Here is a 23,648-nt window from a genome sequence, read left to right as displayed (position 1 = left end):
ACTAGGTTAACAGTAGGTACCCTGTGTACCAGGTACTCCGGAAATTACTTCCGATGTCATATTCGTCGTTAGCAGTCTCAAAAACCCCCGAGTAATGTTTTTGACTAATTTTTAATGAATTTGCCGAATACTCCACAAGACGAGGTACACAGTAGGTACCTTGGGCACCAGATATCATATTCGTTTTCAGCGACCCCAAAAACCCCCAAGTAACAAAATTGAACTCATTTCCGCCGATAATAAAGAGTTCTGAATTTTTTGTATTGTTTGTTTGAGATGCACTTTAAGAATGCATTTTTTGTATGCAGTTTTTTAATATATTCACAAGTTCACCGGTTCACAAAGTTTCCTAGCGCATTCACCAATCTAATGCAAGAAAAATTATTAAGATCCGTCTTTTCCTTTTTTTTTCGGAGGTTCAGTGCTTTATTGCTTACGTATCTTCTGTTCTAATATGGAATTGAAGGCTGGACAATTACGGACGCAGCCCAAAAAAGACTTGCCAGCTTTGAAGCGTGTGTTGATAGTGTTATCGAAGAATATGGAAAATATCATGGACACAACACTACGAAGGAAAGAAAAATGAGCTACTTTGGAAACATACTAAGAAATGAAAAATATAAGTTGATGCGATTGGTTATACAAAAAAAGGAGAAAGAAAAAGATATCCGGGGAGACCACGCACGTTATAGTTGGAAATTTTAAAAAAGAGTGGAACAACAATAATGGAACCCTTCAGAACCTCTGCAGACAGCATAAAATGGGCCATGATGATCGCCAATGTCCTTAAAGAAGAGACATATTAACAAGAAGAATTATTATAGAACTTTAATTTTTAATTAACATACCAACTGAACTTCCTGTTCCGAGGGATAATCTCGTTTCTATGAGCTATGGTTTTAACGTCTATCAGTAGGGTGCTAACCTGGCTGTAGACCCCCTCTTCCTTTATCCGGGCTTGGGACCTGCAACAGTTCTGTCGAGCTACTCGCTCACACCAAACAAAACTGCAAGCGGAGTTGCCTTAATATCACTATATGGCGAAACCGACATATTAACACTGAGATGATGTCAAGAATTTATAAAGCCGGTGTAAGACCAATAATGAAATATGCATCAGAAACTAGACCCGATACAACCATAACACAAAGACTACTGGAAACGGCAGAGATGAGAGTACTGAGAAGAATTACAGGAAATACACTGAGAGATCGAAAGAGGAGCGAAGATATTATAAGACAATGCAACGTACAGTGTATAAACGAATGGACACAAAATAGAAAAAAAGAATGAAACAACCACATAACCAGAATGGGGGAGACACGTGTGATCAAAATAGCACGAGATATATCACCAATCGGTAGAAGAAATATCGGCCGACCGCGCAAAAGATGGGAGTGACAACCTTCCATAGAGGTATCGATCAGCCAATAAACAAGCAGAATTTGTTATAACGAGGAAGAAGAATAAGAAGAACTGAAATTTGTCAGCGCATAATCTGGTTTTCATGTTGAGAAAGATGCTCTAATATTTTGTATCTTGAAACCAGAAAAAGTGGTGCACTGATAACAAATCCTTGTGGAATTCCATTTTCTTGGTGTTTTGTGCTCGATGTATTGCCATTTACGTGGATTTCAAATTCTCATTAAAAAATTACAAATAAAATGGAGCATAATATTACCTTTAACACTCAAATGATTTAATCTGTTTTAAATATCGTACCTTCAAGCCCTAAATTGCATTCTTTATGCATAAATTCAAACTCATTTTCAGGTTGATTAATTTTTTTAGAGAATTCCATTTAAATATTGAAATTAAACTGTCTTTATCATCATACTATAACGAAATGGTCCGAAGTTAATGAAATTTTATATATTACTTTATTTTTTTAATTAATTTGTAATCAGTGACTGATAAAATAGACGAATTTGTTGGTTATCAAACACATATACGGTCCATTTGAACACTCATTTCAGTACCATAATAACTATTTATTATACCTTCGTATGACAGTGCTAAAATAATTGCAAGTATTAATTAAATATTCAAATAGAAATTACAGGTGCTAATTCGGTTTTATATTCACGTTTAACACTTTTGAATGAAATTCTGAACGAGATCACTCTAAAATATGAGCTAAATTGCAGTAAATGAGAGTTGTTGAACAATCAACCTTTTTAATAATTATTAAGAAAACATGAAAAATACACTTCTCCAACAAATTAACGTACCACCTTAAAAATATTGTAGCATTTATAAAATACTGAAATTAAAACCCAACTATAGCCTCACATTTTCTCACAACATTCTGTTTTTAAGGCATTTACTTATGTTCGACAATAAAAAGGTTAGGTACTTTAACAACTAGCCTTGTTATCGTCAATATAGGGTATTTTTTAAAAGTAGGACAAACTTTAAGGGGTAATTCCAGACTTTGTTTTTTTTATATGGCGACAAAAGTTATAGCCAGTCTTCAGGAAACTCCCCGTTGCTATAAATATTATATTATATTCAGACTACACAGACGAAGAATACATAAAACAGGCAAAATAGTCAGATTTGATATTCCTACGGTTCTAACACTCTCCTCAGATTTTTTGAACCATACACACACTGTGGCCTACAAGATCTATTCCTAGAATGTCAATTTTGATAAGACGTAACCTAACAAAACTTGGTTATACATCTGCTCAGAATTTGTCTGTGGCTAATTCCATATAAACACAATGTTTAAATTAAAATACTAATAATAACTTTTGTTACAGGCATAGAAATAGTCACCAGACAGTCGTTTTTATCCGATCCTACTGATGCTGTGAGAAATCTTAGAAGACAGGATTCGAGAGTTGTTATTGGCCTTTTTTATGTCGTAGCTGCGAGAAGAGTTCTGTGTGAGTTGTACAAACAAAACCTCTACGGCAAGCAGTACACCTGGTTTTTTATCGGTAAGTGATTTTAACTCTTTAAAATGGTTAAAACTTTGCATATTCATACAAAATACATAAAATAATCGGCAGGTTTTTCAAAAATGTTCATAGTTTCTGATAATACCTCTGCTTCGTTTTCATTTGGCCTCCCTGTACATAAATATAACAAAAAATATAACAAGCCTGGCTAAATGTGATCTCACTTTTGACTTACACGAGAATAATCACTACCTATAAAGTGTGAATATAGAGATGAGAAGTGGTCAGCTACAATATCATTAATGTATTTTCATGCTGTAAGTGGTCCATCGTGAGCAAAAACCAGCTCAGGCCAAAAAACTTTCGTTGATATTCCACATTGTGGGAACTCAACCTTGATTAAATTGTTTGTGAGATGTGTCTGGTTTCCTTGTTCTTGTCACATTAAGGATGCCAAAGTAATATTTTATTTAGGCTATGGTAGCAGAAACTAATTATTTGTAGGGTGCCTCTTAAAAAATCTTTTATTAATGTTATCGTGCGTACACAAACTAAACTGCTCTACAACAGTAAGGGATATAGAAAATTATGCTCATTTTCATAGTTGATTTTTTCGTGAAAAAATTAACGGATTCCGCTAATTTTTTTTTATTTTTTATTTGTTTTTTCTTTAGTATATATACAGCTGTACAAAGGTTTATTCCAATTTCTTTTTTGAACTTACACCGGGTGGAAGAAAAGATATGTTTTTCTGATGTTAAATTTGAAACACAATTTAGGGAGAACAAGATATAAGTGTGAGTATACATCGAAATCATATAGTCTTACATTTTGTGCATATTGTTTTTCTATGCCACTGATATCTTTAGAACCCAAGAAAATAAACGGTTCTATTCTTTAACATGAAGTGTTTTAACTGAAACAAAACTATATTAACAATAAAAAATAACAGTTAACAAACCTTTAAAAACAGAAAGGCATATAACATTAACAATTATGGTAGACACCTGAAGAGTGATTTGTCGACCAAGTGAGAGGTACGCACAGCACCGCATAAGAGAGAAGAGGTTTTTTAATGGAGGCTCTGTGCTGTATTTGAGGTGGAATTTCCTTGAGAGTAAATACGGATTTGAGCACACAGTAGCGATAAACAGGTAGCAACAAACGGGTTCCAAGATTGCGAAAGTTCTGCGAACTTTCAAAAGAGAGGCAACAGTGCGTCGGTTATTCGACACTGACAGTGACGTTTATACTATCAAAAACTATAATGTTTATACACATAGGGGCGAAATGTTGCCAAGTCAGTGACGTTCGAGTTCTTGTTATAAAAAAATCGAACTTTAGTAGTTTCAATGTGCCATAAAATCTAGGCACGGGATAAAAAAGTTTATTTGAAGAAAGTGTACTTTTTTGACTTTCTAAATGGCGGTACAGGCTCCTTTTTTCAATACTTTATTTAGTTACAGAGTAATTTTCACATACTAACTTATTTCTGAAATTGGGCTCTGTACCAACATTTTTTATTATATTACGAATATGTGTGCCAAATATCTCGACAAAATATTCAATATTGGAGCCGCAATCTTGGAACGCGTTTGTTGCTACCTGTTGATCGCTACTGTTTGCTCTTAAATAGCGAGAGATATATTGCACAGATTTTCTTCAGTACACATAGAAAATAATTTCAATTTAGTGTATGATAAGATATAACATTTTCACGTATCGCATGTCGTCAGTTGAAACACATATTAAAAAAGAAAAAACTGTCTAATTTCTTTGTTATGAAAGATATCAGAAAAACTAAAAAAACAAAAGGTTCGCAAAATATGAGACTGTAACATAATTTCAATGTACTTTTCCTTTTCCTTTGTACCTTTTCTTCCCTACAGGGTGTCTCAAACTTTTGTTTCAGTTAAAATACATGTTAAAGAATAAAGCCGTCTATTTTCTTTGTTTTTAGATATCAGGAACATTCAGAAAACGAAATGTTCACAAAACATAAGACTATACTACGGTTTCGAAGCATACTCACACTTGTACCTTGGCCTCCCTACCCTACAGAGTGTCTTAAATTTAACATAAGTAAAATATTTCTTTTTTTTACCTGGTATAAGTACAAAAAAGAAGTTTGAGTAAACCGTTGCCCAAATATGTAAATACCAAAGAAAAATCTAAAATAATATAAATTAGGGGAGTGCATATTATAGATTTTCACTTCGGAAAAAGTCAAACAAGATATAACTTTTTGTAATTTCATTAAGAAATGTTTAATAAACAACATATCAAAAAGTTCTACTCGAGAAGTGGGTGCTTCATTTTTTATTAAACAAATGAACTACGAAGTTTGATGTTTTTTTAAATAACTCCGAAAATATAAATTTAAGAACAAAACTGACACGACCATTGAAAAATTCAGAAAATTGTATAAAAAAACCTAATATAAAGAATTTTCTAAAATTAAATCTGTATCTTATATAATGTTTTATTTATCACCATTCTATGTCACCATTCTCACAAACATTGGCGAATTGTAAACTAGCGTACGGCGAAGTATATGGTTGAGTTATTTTAATGTAATTCTTTAACTAATGGATAAAATGAAATTTTACAAATTGAACATGAAAGAAGAATAATTAAGCTATCTTATGGTTATAGTAGAAAGAAATAAAATGTATGGTCATAAGTACGGTGTGGGCCGAAATTGAGCCTTACATGAATTTTGTTTAAAAATGATTTAAAAATGTGTAACTAATACAATTTTTCTTATAAAACTCTCAATCTTGCACAACTTACCTTTCAAGCATTTTAAAATGATGTTTCATTCAAAAAAATCTAAATTTAATTCAAATTATATGACGTCTCAAAAAATGTAATTTTTGATATCTTCGTAGTTTTATAGAATTACCACCACTTTAAGACGGTATTACTCAAGTTTGAACAGATCTATTACAGTTTTATAAGTACCTTTTTAAAGCTTAGGATGTAATCTTTAAAATGCACTAAATTATTTTACTTTAGAAATGAAATAGACTATTTCTTTTTGAGAAAATTAAGAAAGATAACAAAAATGTAATACAAAAACCGAAAATTACCAGCTAAAAAAAAGTTTATACAAAGTGATCAAAACTTTATTTTGTACAATTTACCTAAACAACATTTAATAATAAGCTTCAACAATAATAAATATTCAGTAAAAAATTTTTTTAGCTCTTATACACTATGTCTGCGTAACTTAGAACCTATTGATAACTTTTTATTATCAGTTTTACGAAAAAAAGTTATTCGTATATAATCTAAGATGCAATCATTGTATATCAAATTTAATTAATTTTATACGAGGTATGTCAAAAAATATGAATTTCACTCAAGAGTAAAGTACCTTTACATTTCACAATATCGAAAATTGTTATAAAGAAAGTTGTTTGGAATTAAAATATTTGTTTTAGTGTTCAATTACATTCTTCTAATTAAAATATTGTGAATAATAAAGGCACTTAACCCTTAAGAAAAATTCATATTTTTTACATACCTCGTATAGAATTAAAAAAGTTTAATATCTGATGGTTGTATCTTAGATTTTAGACCAGGGAGAGAATTTTATGAAGAATAACTTTTTTTCGTAAACGTGATAATAAAATAGTTATCATAATTGTAATAAAATGATGATAAGTATCCGTAATTTGAGAAAAAATTGAATTTTTTTTTTCAATTAGAATGATGTAATTGTATATTTAAACATAGTTTTTAATGTCAAACAACTTTGCATAATATCATTTGTTGATATTCTGGAATATAAAGGTATTTTACTCTTTAACGTAATTCATATTTTTGACATAACTCGTATAAAATTGATAAAATTTGATATCTGATAGTTAAGTTTTAGATTTTTTACTATCCAGAGCATTTTATGAAGAATAACTATTTTTCGTATAATTGATAATAAAAAAGTTTTCCATGTGGTTCCTAGCTACGCATACATACTGTATAAGAGCTTCTGTATAAGAATTCTCAAATTGCAATGCCATATTCGGATTCAGTATGATCAAAAACAAAATAGAAATATATTTGATCAAAGTAAAATGATGAATTTAAAGATATTTTTAAAATTATTTATACAAAACAATTGTTATTGTTTAAACAATTAATAAACAATTAGCGGCCAAATCTGCGAGTAGAACTTTTTACTTTAACAAGTATATAAACTAACAAAAAAAGTTTTAGAAAAATATAAGCTTGTTTGAATTTTTCTGAAACAATGCATATTTTCGTTTTAATTGCACTCCCCTAAATAAGATTAGCGGAATACTTTAATCAGTTCACGAAAAAATCAACTATGAAAATGAGCATAAATTTGTATATCCCTAACTTTTGACGAGCAGTTTATTTAATACTCATTTATATTTTGTGAAACTATCTGGGGATCTTGAATTTCTGGCTTCAAAATAGTTTGAATGTGCCCTTTAATACTCTGTAGGAGATTGAGAAACAACGTCAAAACGTGTACACGAAAATTTATTACGATCTTAGGACGGTATTGTTTAAAATAGAAAGGATCGCATAGGCATAGGCAAGAAGGGCTGCGGTCCCGATCGTATTAAATTTTCTCGAATATAACCCCAAAATAGCCCTTGTTTATTTAATGTATATGACACGATATCCCATTCTTGGAAAACAACGCGCCGGGTGGAGAATGGTTTTCCATAAATTTTTCTTTCGGATCGGTCTCAGTGAGCCAATAAAATTGCGAGAGGCATGAGGTTCAGCCTCGATAGATTGAAAGTATAATACGTTTTTGTTCGTAAGCTGATGAATTATTGAAGAATGAAGACGTAAGATCAAGGCCGTTAGAGTGCTACTTGTCAACAGTTGCGGGTTTATGATCTTACGGAGAACTCCTAATAGGTTTGTTAGAAGTTTCTTAGCTCATAAAAAATACGGCGTTCACTAAAAAAGTTGTTGATTTGATAGAATTTAAAACAAAAATATTTGAATAAGAACTTCACAATATTGTTTTAATAAACATAGCAACAATCAATACGGCAAAGCCACGAGAGGGCTCAGGTGCAGATGAGTTATATGTAGAGATGATACATCAATGAAGAAAATCTTCAGACCTTAACACTATTATTACACAAAATATATACCACTGGAATCTTCCAAGAAGACTGGCTTAAATCGACGTTAATGCCTATACACAAAAAAAATAAACCATACTCAGAGTTCAGATTAATTGGCCTGATGTGCCATTTTCTTGAAATGTTTACTCAAAATTGAACAGCAGCGTATATACCTACAGAGAATGTGTGAGAAACCTGAGCGACAATCAATTTGGTTTTCGTATGTACCTTGGTGCGAGGGAGGCATTATTTTGCCTTCAGATATTACTACTAAAATACCGAGATCAGCGAAAGACGTGATTCTCTGTTTTATCGACTACGAAAAAGCGTTTGATGGAGTAAAACACACAGAACTCATAGAAACCCAAAGGCAGGCACATCAAAGAAACATGAAACGTAAATTACGTTTCATGGAAATAAACCACTGCTAAACAAATACAGGGTGCGCCAAACCTCTGGTATTCTTTGATTACCGCTAAACTATGAGATATACAAAAAAATGTTTATAACAAAACTAATGTGTATCAAAGAGGTCTATAATTTAAAATTATTTTCAATTATACAGGGTGAGTCAGAATGACGGTATGAACCAAAGTTGTATTTTTTTAAATGGAACACCCTGTATATTAAATCATTTTTGAATATATTATTTAAAAATATGAAAAATTTGTATAAGGTCTTATAGGCCTAAAGTTAATAATTTTCGAAATATTTACATTTTTATTGAGAAAAATGGTAATATTTATAGGGTTGTGGATTATGTTTCCAAGGAAATAAAAATTTAGGTGATAGGTCAAAGTTTTTAAAATATAGTGTTATTTTTAAATAATTTAATATTTTTTACTTTTAGCCATAAAATATACAGTGTGATCACTATTTGCAAATACAAAATTTTCTCATTTTTTTTTAATGGGACACCCTGTATATTAGTTTTGAGTTTGGTAGTAAATATTACAACCTTTCTTTTGGTGTAAGGTTGTATGTACCTAGCATGTTTCGTTTTGTAGATATTTTAAAAAAACTATAGATTTTACGTTTTTGCGGATTTTTTATTTAAAAATTTTTTTGCAAAAAAATAATTATAATCTGGTTTTAGAAACGTACACTAAAATATAAAATATGAAAATAAAAACGTAGTTAAAGATTAAAATAAATCGTATGCTAGTACAATTCAATTGAATTTAATAACTTTAAATTATTTTACAAAAAATATTTTACCATATTAATGAATACATAAATTAGTTACTAAATTAAATAAACAACCAAATTTTAAATCAATCGTAGTAATTCTTCTACCGCAGCAACTTTCCTATACCAAATTAATTGTTAGTTATATTGTATTTACGAGTAAGATCAGTTAATAACTTTTTAATTTACCTACATCTTGAGAACGTATAAAGTATGCTTTGAAACAAATGAACGTTATGGAAGTATATTAAGAAGTAAATAGTATATATGTACCTACTCGTGTCACAAAATCTGGTAATAATTTCTAATGGTTTCGCCCAAAACAAATGTCATATCCAAAAATGTTTCGGTTAAAAAATTAAAATTTAAAATAAAAAAAATTGTTACAAAAATTTCAACTACAAAAGTATTCCCAGTTTTTGTGACACCAGTAAATACTATTTATATTAATAAATAATTTGGATGATACATTTAACATTCATTTGTTTCAAAGCATACTTTATAATAATTTTTATATTCTCAAGATGTATGTAAGTAAATTTAAAAGGTAAATTAAAAGTTTAACTAAATACAATTTAACTAACAATTAATTTGGTACAGGAAAGTTGCTGTAGTAGAAAAATTACTACGGTTGATTTAAAATTTGGTTGTTTATTTAATTTAGTAACTAATTTATGCATTCATTAATATGGTAAAATATTTTTTGTAAAATAATTTAAAGTTATTAAATTCAATTGAATTGTACTAGCATACGATTTATTTTAATCTTTAATTACGGTTTTATCTTCATATTTTATATTTTAGTGTATGTTTCTAAAACCAGATAATAATTATTTTTTTTGCAAAAAAATTTTTAAATAAAAAATCCGCAAACACGTAAAATCTATAGTTTTTTTTTAAATATCTACAAAACGAAACATGCTAGGTACATACAACCTTATACCAAAAGAAAGGTTGTAATATTTACTACAAAACGCAAAAGTAATATACAGGGTGTCCCATTTAAAAAAAATGAGAAAATTTTATATTTGCAAATAGTGATCACACTGTATATTTTATGGCTAAAAGTAAAAAATATTAAATTATTTAAAAATAACACTATATTTTAAAAACTTTGACCTATCACCCAAATTTTTATTTTCTTGGAAACATAATCCACAACCCTATAAATATTACCATTTTTCTCAATAAAAATGTAAATATTTCGAAAATTATTAACTTTAGTTAACATTTTTTTGTATATCTCATAGTTTAGCCGTAATCAAAGAAGACCAGAGGTTTGGCGCACCCTGTATATGTCCGGCTATTTATTAAACTCTCCGAAAATAAAAATGTGTCATGAGCATGAATCACACTCGTTTCATTGGTAGGCGGACTTTGAGATTTGTTTAGCAGTGTTTTCTTTTCATGCAACAGGTTTTTCGTTTCATGTTTCATGCGGTGTGCGGCTTGGCTAATGTAACATGCTATATAGACCATAACAACGTAGCCCTTATTAAAAACTTATATTGGCATCAAATGGCGTCAGTCAAAATAGACAATCGTCTAACAGCAGAAATGTCAATAAACAGAGGAGTTCGTCAGGGCTGTGTATTTTCTTCACTAAGCCAAGCCGCACACCAAAGAAACATGAAACGAAAAACATGAAACATAAAACGAAAAACATGTTTCATGAAACTAAAACACTGCTAAACAAATCTCAAAATCCGCCTACCAATGAAACGAGTGTGATTCATGCTCATGACACATTTTTATTTTCGGAGAGTTTCATAAATGGCCGGACGTAAATTTGTTTAGCAGTGGTTTATTTCCATGAAACGTAATTTACGTTTCATGTTTCTTTGATGTGCGGTCGGGCTAATAGTCAATATTTCCGAAAAGACCTTTCAAAAGACCCCCGAAAATATTGAAGAAGGAATAAAAATCAATGGAGAATACGTAAACGTATAACTTAAGATACGCAGACGACACGGTTATTCTTCCGGATAGTGCTGAGAGTTTGCAACAACTTTTGAATGCCATAACCAGAGAGAGAGAGATAGCTTGAGGCTGAATATAATCACAAATAAAACAAAAGTAATGGCTGTTACACGTGCACCAAATATGCTGACATTTTAACATTCGTATCTATGCATATAACAAACAGATAGAACGTATACAAAGATTCCAGTATCTTGGTTGCTGGATAACAAACGATCTTGACCACGAGGTCGAAATACACGCTCGTACAGAGTATGCTAGCTCCGCTTTTCAAAGAATGAAAAAATTCCTAATAAACATCGTTGGATATCCGATACCAACTTATAAAAACATTAATTTATTCTACATTACTATACGGAGTGGAAACACGGACTATTGGAATTACAAGTATGAGGCGTGTAGAAGTTTTTGAGATGTGGGTTTTTCGAAGGATGCTGAAGATCTCTTGGATAGAGCACGTGACCAACAACGAGGTGCTGAGAATAATGGGGACTGAGAGACAACTCCTAAATACTGAAAAAACAGAAAAACGAGTTATCTAGAACATGAGTGTGTACATTCACACACATCACACACTGGGATGAGTGAATCTTCCTGTTAAAGGTAGTGAGAACTGTGTGGCGAAGTCTAGTAAAACGATAAAATATGAAAATCAATGGGAAAGTCCCCGTAGCTGGCTGTATACCATAGTTAAAAAACCATACAGAAGTAAAAACTTCTTTTGTATATTGGTATAAAAAGTTTTATTAAAAAACATAAAAGTCCTCCAAAAGGATTTGCAAAACGTTTTCAATCTGAATCAGATCATCCTCAGTGCGTTCTGCTTCGTAAAAGAAACTAGCAACTTTTTTAAAAAGGTTACATCGATATTTATGGTTTACATAATAATTAAGTGATATTTGTAGTGACTCCAAGTCGATGTTACAAGATGAAATGTGCTAAGAGTGCTCAAAGGGCAACATGGTTCCCTGCTCGTTAAAAACTTGTCTAAGAACTTGACAAGTTAAGAACTTCACAAGTTCTTAACGAGCAGGGAACCATGTTGCCCTTTAAGCACTCCTAGCACATTTCATCTTGTAACATCGACTTGGAATCGCTACAAATATCACTTAATTATTATGTAAACCATTAATATCGATGTAACCTTTTTAAAAAAGTTGCTAGTTTCTTTTACGAAGCAGAACGCACTGAGGATGATCTGATTCAGATTGAAAACGTTTTGCAAATCCTTTTGGAGGACTTTTATGTTTTTTAATAAAACTTTTTATACCAATATACAAAAGAAGTTTTTACTTCTGTATGATAAAATATGAAGTCAGGTAATAAAACCTGTAATATAACTTATGAATCATAACTAAAATGCTAATGATAAAAATGTCATTTAACAAATAGAATGTGTATGTACTTTGTACGCACGTAAGAAGTTATACTTCTATTATATGATTTCTTAAAAATAAATATACTTTAAAGAGTTTGTTTGAATTTTTTAAACACCAAACTAATTTTGTGCTTACCGCTTTCAAAAAAATAAAAAAAAGTATAGGATTGCTCCGGACTCGAACTCAAGACCTCTCGATCTCTGGCCGAATGCTATACCAAACACGCTACGAGGACTGTGTCTGTATCGGTTCGGACGTACCTAATGACAATTCACGGTAACAAACAGACAAGTATAATAAATATACAATAAAATGTTTTAATAATACTCATCCCACTCCTGAGGAAGACAAATCCAAAGACACAAAAATTATAATAAATATATTTACTAAAAACACTAATATATTCTTTTCACACCTTTTCTTGCACTGATATATTTATACATAACTTGAAAGATTCGGCAACTAAACGCCATACTGTCTGTGTGCGCATGCGCGCAGTATTATGAAATTTTACTCTCAATCGCGCCTAAAGAAGTATAACTTCAAAAATGTTTAATATTTACTTGAGCCGAAACAGAAAAAGGGCTTTCAAAATTTAGAAAAATTTAATATTTATATTTCTAAACAGAAAAACTTTTCTCTCGCGTAGAAAAAAATTTTAATTGCAAAATATGTTGTATGTATATCTTTAAAGTCGGGGAATTATGTAAGGAAAGTGCCCGTTTTATTCTCGGTAATATCAGAAAATCCAATTCCACAATTTCAAACATCACACTGGAAATCAATTTCCAATTGAGCGCATTTTCTATCCGAACAAACAGCGACCAAGAGCATGAGCATGCTCCTGGACAGAGCAGTTGTTTGTTTCTCCGCCGCGTCATAATTACATGTTGGCTCTTTGTGAAAAAGTACAACAGTAGAAAAATGCCAAAGGAATATTGGCTGTTTGACCGTCTGTTTCTTCCTACTTCCGCCTTTCGATGAATACATATTGCTTCGGAGAATATTAATGGAAATATCCAGACGATGTAGACGCTTTTTGTATAAAAAATTGGGATCTTGAGCTCCTAAAAAGATATATGTGATCGTTTTCGAGAAAAGGTCTCTCTCTGCATACCAAGAGTTTGTTATTGATTCAGCATGTGTCAGAAACTTTGGATGTTAAGTTCGACCTTAATTATTTGTTATTTAATGAATTATTACTTTATTAAAATGTTTTATTCCTTATTTTTTCATACACCTTACATACAGGGTGAGTTTTTATTACGACATGAGTCGATAATTATTCTATTATGGTATCTACGAAATATTGAGACGTAATGGTAGGGGAGCCCAAGCGGGGATTTTTGCAGTTACTCGAGCGCGTCAGATTAGCATATGGGAGAGACCTGGTACCCTGCAGATGTACCTCTACCATATATATTGGCTCTTAACCCAGGGGAGTTCGTTAAGGGGGACCCGAAAAAAAATCTTTCCTTCAAAAAACTCGAAATTGTCAGATTAAGATAAGGTAAGTTAAGTACATGCAAAAGAGTGTATATTTAAAAAATCTGACGATTTAAGCCGAGCGTAAGGAAATGGGTGAGTCCCAAAGTTTCACAAGAAAAAAGCGAATATTTTGCGAAATGAATAACATATCAACAAACTAAAAAATACGTGCTCAATATTTTTTAAAAATATATCGAATGATACCAAACACGACTTCCCACGGAGGAGTGGGGGGTAAATTTAATATTTTAACTGTGAATTCCGCAATATTTCGCGAAATGAACATCAGATCGAAAAACTGTAAAATACACTTATTCAATATTTTTGAAAGATCTATCGAATGGCACCAAACACGACCCCCACGGAGGTGGGGTAGGGGGTTACTTTAAAATCTTAAATAGGAGCCCCATTTTTATTGCAGATTTGGATTCCTTACGTAAAAATAAGTAACTTTTATTCGAAACATTTTTTCGAATTATGGATAGATAGCGTTATAATCGGAAAAAACGATTATTGGAAATGGAAAATTAAATTAAAAAATGGCAAGCGCCCACTAAAATAGAAAACTTTACTTAACTTTTTTTGGTTTTAGGACCTACTCTTCACAACTCAATAGGTCTCCATAACGCTCGAATGACTGCATATTTAGCATACTTTGCTCCCCTACTATAAGGTTCTGAAACTGTTTCCTTGTGGCATGTTTAATTTAAATGTTATGTTTATATAGGATTGACTCCCATTATATTTGAAACCCGAAAAAATACTGATTTTCCTGTTAAATTTGCAATAACTTTTTTGTTTATATACATTTTTAAAATTAGGAAATTTCATTTTAAACAGCAAGTGTTTTTAAGAATGTTGCTTATTTAATACCCTCATTTACAATGCTAGTTTTTTCATAATATTAAAATGACTGAAAAAGTCGCTTTTTTGCTTAAATGTTAAGAAAAAACCACGTCGAATAAATATTTCGATACGCGCAAGATTGTACGCCTTTTCTATTGACATTCTCCAGATATTCTAGTTAAAATATACCGGCCAGTAATTTTTCGATTTTTAAGTGCTTTTTTGGCTTCGTTTCCTGGGTTATAAAAACTTGATTTCTGTCAAGGATTTCTACACCACAAAGGACAAAATGGTAAACAAATCAAGAGAACTTAATCCGTGGGCAAGTTTTTGCTTTGTAGCTCTGATCAAAGCATTCAACCGAATCCTCCTCACACTTGAAATCGAAATACTGAAAGAAAATGCAGTCAACCCCTACATAATCGAATTAGATTTAGGTAATGTAGTAATATTATAGACGAAAGAGGTGTTGTTAATTGAAATATACTATTATGTATCACTTCATGTATCAATCAAAGATAGAGTAAAAATTTAAAATTTAAATTATAACGCGGGCACATAAATTTGATACACCCTGTATATTGATTTGTAACTATTTAGTAGAAGGTAGCTTTTACGCAGTGGGTTTCTCCTTAATAAGTTTTTCCCTGAAGACTTAAAGACATTTGTAAATAAGTGAAGTGAAAGACAATTTATTTCGAATTATAATTTTAAAAATATTGTTTGTTACGGAAAAGGTAAAATCCACAGGTAATTTTAATTATTAGTTTTTAGAAAAATAAAGGTAGAGAGATTTGGAATTTTAACTCTGTTTAAACACAAGAATTTTTGTATAATTTCCGAAAAGTGATTAGTTTGAGTAGAAGTATTGTTTGAAAGAATGGTTGAGATTTTCGAATGGAAAAGAGAAATGTTTCTGATTGGCTTGTCAATTTGGACGGTGGAAAGAGAGGTTTTGAATGTTCAGACAGTTTGGAAAGCAAAGATTATTGTGTTGCGGGCATCCGAGAAGGGCAGTCGAAAGTTTTCGCGTAGAGTTCAGAAGCAAGTACTAGTGGTTTTGTTTGTTAGTGGAGAGTAGCTGAAAAGTGGAACGAGAGACAAATCAAATCGAGAAGAAATACCTCTTTGATTCTGTAAAGTCCAAGAGAGTAAGTTACAAGATTTATCGTTATTAAAATTATTGGTGACACCAAGTAAAAGATACTTGGTCTCAGGAGATTATTATTGAGAGAAAGAGAGGAGAGAGTTTTGGAGTTTATTGAACGAGTACTGGTCAAAAGCGGCCTGGCTTGTGTTTTGGAGAAATAGTTGCTGGTATGCTGCTGGATTGATGCTGAGAACGGAGAGGGCTTTGATTGGTAGCATAACATAATCAACAAGGAAGAGCTGTTTGGGTCAAGAGGAGACATCATTGTGTGTGAATCAAAAAGGTCAGTCAATAACTTATATGAATTAAGATTCCAACATTCCAATAATTTAATAGGAAGTATAAGTAATTTTGCAAATACCTAAATTTGTTTGTTTAGCTTATTTTATAAATGGTATCAGGAACAAAGCGGTAAATATTTGTTTAAATTAGATTAATTATATGGAAAAAGTTTCATTTGGACAATTATGCCCACAGGATTTAATTGACAGATTTTCAGAGCATTGCTTTTAATAATAAAGGTATTTGTATGTGCTTATTTATGATTTTTCTATTTATTTCCTTTTCCTATTTTATCCCGATAAGGATCAACTAAGAGATACTGGAGCCACGAGAAAAGATAAGCATAACCTAAGATAATTTTAGTTAATTTTTATGACAAAAAGGCACCCTGAAATTTTGTTTTAATTGTTTCATATTGTGTGAAATTTATATGTAATAACTCAAAATAAGTATTAATTTGTTCGATTTGAACACTAACTTCAAACTTAATGATGCACGAAATCAAATAATGTAAAGAAAATGTCAAATATTTGCAGGATGAGTCTTTAAAGCGACATTCATTATTCTTATTGTGTCGTCTTTCAATGAAGATTGGCGATCACATCTTTAAACGCTTTTCTCTCTTTTGCAACGCGAAATATCTGTTCAACAATGAGGTTAGTCCAATATCTGGTATTTCTCAGCCAAGATTATTTCTTTTTTCCAAAGCCTTTTCTTCCCTCTACTATTCCATGCGTGGTGATGGTAGCAGAGACTATTTACCGTTTCGAAATTTGTGACCCGGTTGTGATTGTGGATTGAAATGTAATGAGAAATATAATGGGAGTCAAATCAACCGTCTTAGACGAAATTCAAAGGAGACAACTGATCTGGTAAGGTCATCTAGAAAGAATGGACGACGACAGAAGGAATGGACGAAAGAAGGAAGAGAGGAAGTCCGAAATAATTTTGGCTAGGCGGCATTCAGAAGGCAATGTCGGAAAGAAATCTTCACCCTGGCGAATGGAACGACTGACGAAGCTGAAAACTGGGAACTGAAATGCGAAGAACGCGAATAACAGGGATAATAAATAATAAAAATTCCTTACTTAGTTTACTTTCGGGTTTAATTTGTTATTTTCTACGACCGTTTAATAATATGCTCATTATTCATTATTTTTGAATAGATAATAGCACCCATTACTTTCCCCCTGAGTAATAGTTTATTACTCACGGGCTGAAGTTACTCACGGGTCATTACTCACGAGTTGAAGTTAGATTCAAGTGGCGCATGCCACTTTTAATATACTTATTATTAGCAAGTAAAATTACTTAAACTTTATTTAATAAAATAATCATTGTAATTTATATCAACAATTAACGTCGAAAAATGTTTAAAGGATTTTTAACTGTAACAATGGATCAGCATGTTTTTTACGTTTAAATTTAACATTTGACATTTTAAGATTGACGTTATTAAAAGGTAAACATAAACAATAAGTACTAATTCCGTAAAAGGGTTTACGGATATGAAATCTTTATCAATGAATTCTGTTTTACTTACTGTTGATTATACCATATATTTTTATTGGGAGCAAACGTTCTTTTTTATGTAATTACCTTAAAAGTCTTATTTTTAAAAGCCACCGGCATTATACACCATGACACTAATGACATTTCTATGATTCTAACAGTGTTGTCATACAAAACATACATGTTATACAAAATATATTTTTTGTTATGAAAAATAAAATCTTTCGACTTTAGATAATATAATTATATTTTTCTAATAATCCAAATGAAAATGGTCGTAGAAAAAGTATAGTATTCTACTCACATGTAACATTTTTTAATAATAGGAAATGATCATTGTAAATAGCAAGTGTTTTCAGTAAAGTCATCTGTAGAATTTTTTCATTTACAATGAATACTTTTTTCATAATGTTCTGAAGCTCTTTCCTTGTGGTATTTTTATAATAAAGTATTTTCAATGGGAAATAAGCCACAATTTTATCAAATATTTTTCAATTTTTTCATGATATTGAAATAAATGAAAAAAAATTGAGTTTTTTTCAAGTGGTTTTAGGGTTTGTTTACTGGGGTATCAACAACTTTAAAAAAATTTATTCATATTTATAATGTGTACCATTCCTTATTGAAACGTATGCTTAAGTTTGAAACACTTTTTGTGAAAATTATGATTTAATGAACATTCAACACTTTAGCTAGCTTTAAGAACTATTCCCTTTTGTTACAGGTTGGTACGAAGATAACTGGTTCGAGATAATGATAGAGAAAGAAGGCATCGAATGCACGGTAGAGCAGATGCGAATGGCCGCCGAAGGTCACATGACGACTGAAGCTTTAATGTGGAATCAGAATCGTAACGAACGCACAATCTCTGGGATGACATCTGAAGATTTCCGACTGCGATTAAACGACGTGTTACGCAGAGAGGGTTATGACATTCAAAATCAAAGGTATCCCGAGGGTTATCAGGAAGCTCCATTAGCCTACGACGCCGTGTGGAGTGTGGCTTTAGGTGAGTTTGTGCTTATCATCATTAACATTATTTAGTTTAGGGACTCTATAATGTGCAATTAAGTACAGAGTGCTGTTCTTACCCAATTACGGATACAGAAGTCCTTTATATAGGGTCACTTAAGCGTATAAGATAAAGGGAAATAAATTTTTAAGAAATTTTAATAAATCTTAATAAACTCAAAGGAAATTGTTTGACATTCATTTGAATTGAAATTATGTTAACGCCGATTGTGGTAATGGTAAAACAATTAATAAACAAATAAGTGAGAAATGTTATTGTTATTCAATGTTATGTATTATAAATGTAACCCGATCTCTTAAGCCCAATATTTAAAAGCAACGAATTAGACCAGGGCGCATCTAAAAATATTAGTATACTTGGATGTCGAGAGGTGACTCATATTTTTTTGCAGAAATGGCTTGAAAATTTCTCATATAATAATATTTAAGTTATCCTCCCACTTAAAAAAGTCCGGAACGTTGTTTAAATATTCAAAATGTCAAAAAATGAAGGAAAAATTCGATGTATTTCTTCGTTTTTTGATTATAACTTTAAAATTATTTAATTTCGAAAAGAATTGCACCAACATAAAAGTTGCACAATTAAATTTCCTACAATATAGGATTAGTTAAAATTTTGAAAAATTGTCACCCTTGTTGCAAAATAGCAATAATTGCGAAAAAACCATAAAAAAAACAAGTATTCGCATTTTACGCTTTTCAACCATTTGTGCTATACTTAGGACCTTCATATTTCACCCAGAAAAACTATATCACATATTAAAATAATACTGTAAATTTAATTGAAATCGGTTTAAACGATTTTGCAAAATAAATTTTGCAATCTAGCTTTCGCAAAAAAAATTCATTTTTTCAAAATGTTGCAGGATTGAAAATAAAGCAGGCGGCAAGGTTTCATATAAAAAAATACTGTACCTTTCATTTCTAATTTCGGTTAACTACCACGACGTCAAGATTTTTTTTAAATAAACATTAATTTTTGGTGCTACGCGCAGGACAGCGGATCCGTTTGCTCAGATTGGGCATTCCAATGACCTTCGATAATGATTGATAAATTTTAATTTTTGGTACATTTCGAAATAAATAAATAAATTGGTTTATTGCAAAATAAAAACACATACTCTGTCCTTTGAAATAATAGTTTTTTTAGCCAAAACTTTCTTTGTTCATACATTTTAACTTAGAGAATAAAAGTTTATTATTTTTAAACATATGAAATTGTTTAAACCATATTTCAAAAACAATAATCGAATTAGTTTGATTTTTGTGGAATTAAAATATTAAAATACAACAAAATATAGGGTAAGAAAATAATATATTAGATAAAGATTGGAAGAAATTTTGGTTGAAATCAACTTGTGTGAATCGAACACCGCTGTCCTGCGCGTAGCACCAAAAATTATTATTAATTAAAAAAATTTCTAACGCCGTGGTAGTTAACCGATTTTAATCTTGCAAATTGCAAATCAAAGGTACAGTGTTCTTCTATATGTATAAAAAAAATTTCAACTCGCTATCTGCTTTATTTTCAGTCCTGCAATATTTAAAAAAAAAATTAATTTTTTTGCGAAAGCTGGATTTCAAAGTTTATTTTGCAAAATCTATTAAACCGATCTTAATGAAGTTCACAGTATTGTTTTATTATATCACAAAGTTTTTCTGGGTAAAATATGAACGCCCTAAGTGTAGCATAAATTGTTGAAAAACGTAAAATGTTAATACTTGTTTTTTTATGGTTTTCCGCAATTATTGCGATATTGCAACAAGGGTCATAATTTTTAAAAATTTTAGCCAATCCTATATTGTAGGAGATTCAATTATGAAACTTTTATTTTTGTGCAACTTTTCTTGAAAGTGAATCCTTTTAAAGTTATAATCAAAAAACGAAGAAAAAAAATCGAATTTTTCCTTCATTTTTTGACATTTTGATTATTTAAACAATGTTTCGGACCTTTTTGTGTAGGAGGATAACTCAATTATTATTATATGAGTTCATTCCAAGCAATTTGCGTAAAAAAAGAGTCACCTCTCAACGACTATCTCCAAACAGGACTAAATGTACGAGTTCATATTTCAAAATATGTACAGTGAAGAGTTTCTAAAGGAGCCAGTGGGGGATGGCGTTTTTGCGCAGTATTATAGTCGGTGTATGGGAGAGAAATTATTCGAAATAATGAAATAACAAATAATCTAAAATTTGATATTTCATTCTTTTAAATACTTTCTCTCTCATACATCGACTATAATACTGTGCATAGAGATCATCCACAACCGGCACCTTTAGAATCTGTGCACTGTACCTACGATGTGGAAAGCAGCAGAAATGATTATGATCCTGAAACCAGGAAAACTGCCGTATGTACTCATATCTTATAGACTTATCACTTTATTTTCATTTATTTCAAAATTACATAATATATGCAAAAATACTAAAAAGAATAAAACCTATGCCAGTAAGAATGCCAGTGCGTGTTCTAGTGCGAGTGGGAGGGCGAAGGCAAAAGAGAGGGCGCGGGCGAATGCGAGTGCGTGTTTGAGTGCGAGTGCGAGGGCGAATGCGAGGGTGAGGGCGAGGGCTAGGGCAAGGGGGAGGGCGAGGGCGTGTGCTTGTGCGTGTGTGTGTGAGTGTGCGAGTGCGAGTGCGAGTGCGAGTGGAGCACAGATGTATCATTTCTACGGTATGGAGATTTACATACAGTATGGTGCAAATGAAAGGAATAAATTCGTTATTTCGTAAACCGGCGACTTTAAAGGAAAATCTAGAAACAGGTCGATTTGTATTTTTAAATTATGATATTTTGGCATGTATGTGATACTAGTGACGTCATCCATCTAGGCGTGATGACGTAATCGATGGTTTTATTAAACGTGAATAGGGGTCGTGTGCTAGCTCATTTGAAAGGTCATTCAATTCTCTATTCAGTAATATAAACATTTACATAATTATTTCTACAGCGTGTCCAAAAAATTTTTTTTATGAAATGATTTGACAAAAAAAAGAGAAGAAAATGCCACCTAGGCCAAATCTTGATAAAGAGAACCAAAGCCCGGAAATTGCTAGGAGAGCAAGACTAGTATGGGCAGGATTTGGCAAACGTAGTTGGATACTTAAGAAACGCAAAATACCCCAATACTTGAGGAGCAAAATGTTCAGCTAGGTTCATCCTTCCTATCATGATATATGGATGTCAAACCTGAACCCAAACAAGGCAAACATGAATAAACTAGCCGCAACAGAAAGACCAATGGGAAGAGCAATGTTAGGTATACGACTGTCAGATAAAAAGAGGAACGACTGGTTAAGATCAAAAACAAGAGTCGAGGACATAACAACAAAAGTTGCCCCAAACTTAAATGGAGCTTCGCAGGCCACACTGCTAGACTAAAAGACCAACGTTGGAATGCAACCATACAACACTGGAGACATTACGAAAGTAAATGACCGAGAGGAAGACCACAGATGAGGTGGGTTGATGATATTAAAGGAGTAGCCGGAACGAATTGGAAATATGTCGCTCAGGATAGAGACCAATGAAAGGAATTAGGAGAGGCATATGTCCAAACGTAAACGATAAAAGGCTAAGAAGGAAAAGAAGTGTTTGTCTGTCTCTTATTTCGTAAGTTGGTGAAGTATAATATAGATAGCTTTTTTCTTAGACTAACTCTGAGTAAACGGTTATTACAGTTTGCCTTAATTACCCCCTCTTTCTACCTCCTTCTTTTACTATAAAATGTACGAAGACGTATATATGTAAATTTCAATCGTAGAAATGATACATCTGTGCCTCACATCGTTCGTTCAATTCCTTATAGGCCTGGATACCGCGTTCCAAAAAAAGTTGATTAATAACAAAGCTGAAAATTTGTTAACCGCTTAACGGTGTCTAGTCGGACAAACTTTGATGTACGGGAACACTGGAACACGGGAAGTTTTAATTGTGGAACGTGTGTCATTCTGACAAGTTTATGATTGCGAAAACTAGCAAGTTGTCTTTAAGTTTATTAAATAGCAATCGTTATATAATATATGAAAAATGTTTGCCAGGCAAATATGTTGGGCATTGTAATAAGTCCGACACATAGAACTTGTCAGATGACAGGAATTATGTTGGTAATAAATAGCTATCTGATTTTTGCAAAAGAGTTTAATGAAAGGTTAACAAATCAATTGGAAGTTCTGTCCGACAAAATACATGGGACGTTTTCGTAGTCTGACGTTCGAAACCTGTAACCTGTTCCATAATTAAAACTACCCCTGTTCCAGTGTTCTCACACATCAAAGTTTGTCCGACTAGACACCGTTAAGCTATTAACAATTTTCAGCTTGCTATTAGTAAACGTTTTTTGGTACGCGGGATCCAGGTCTATAACTACCTCCACCTTATAGACACACACACATACCTACACACACGTCCTTAGCTAATATAGAGCACAGCACAAAGCAATTCAGCAAGGAATTTAAGCGGAAACGTGTTAGTTGCTAATTAATTTAGTCGAATTCATGACGAGAGGATTCGTGTAGCCACTGTATTCACTGATACGTATATAATTTGTAATTTAACAATTCGGAACTGCTATATGAAATTAACGCTACCTCTAAATATTTCAGAAACTGATATATCAAAGGAGAGCGAACCTCTCAAATTCGGCTCTAATTAAATTCTCCATTTGGAGAGATGGAGGAATGAGTTGAAACTGCAGAAATGCTGTTTGGCTGTTAGTAAAAAGGACACTAATAAAGACTCGATATGGAACTGAACCAATTTTA

General features: G+C 31.8%; 1 protein-coding gene across 1 annotated transcript in view; it reads left to right on the top strand.

Moving 5' to 3' along the window:
- The window catches only part of LOC114330394 (gamma-aminobutyric acid type B receptor subunit 1), a 363,275-nt gene that overhangs the window by 159,767 nt on the left and 179,860 nt on the right, over window positions 1-23,648 (top strand). Inside the window, exons 5-6 of the mRNA XM_050657124.1 lie at window positions 2,766-2,945; window positions 18,573-18,857. Coding sequence (XP_050513081.1) covers window positions 2,766-2,945; window positions 18,573-18,857 — 465 coding nt within the window. The remainder of the gene's footprint in view (window positions 1-2,765; window positions 2,946-18,572; window positions 18,858-23,648) is intronic.

This window comes from Diabrotica virgifera, chromosome 7 (assembly GCF_917563875.1).
Source record: "Diabrotica virgifera virgifera chromosome 7, PGI_DIABVI_V3a".
In the NCBI taxonomy this organism is placed as follows: domain Eukaryota; kingdom Metazoa; phylum Arthropoda; class Insecta; order Coleoptera; family Chrysomelidae; genus Diabrotica; species Diabrotica virgifera.
This window is presented reverse-complemented; position numbering and strand designations above follow the sequence as displayed.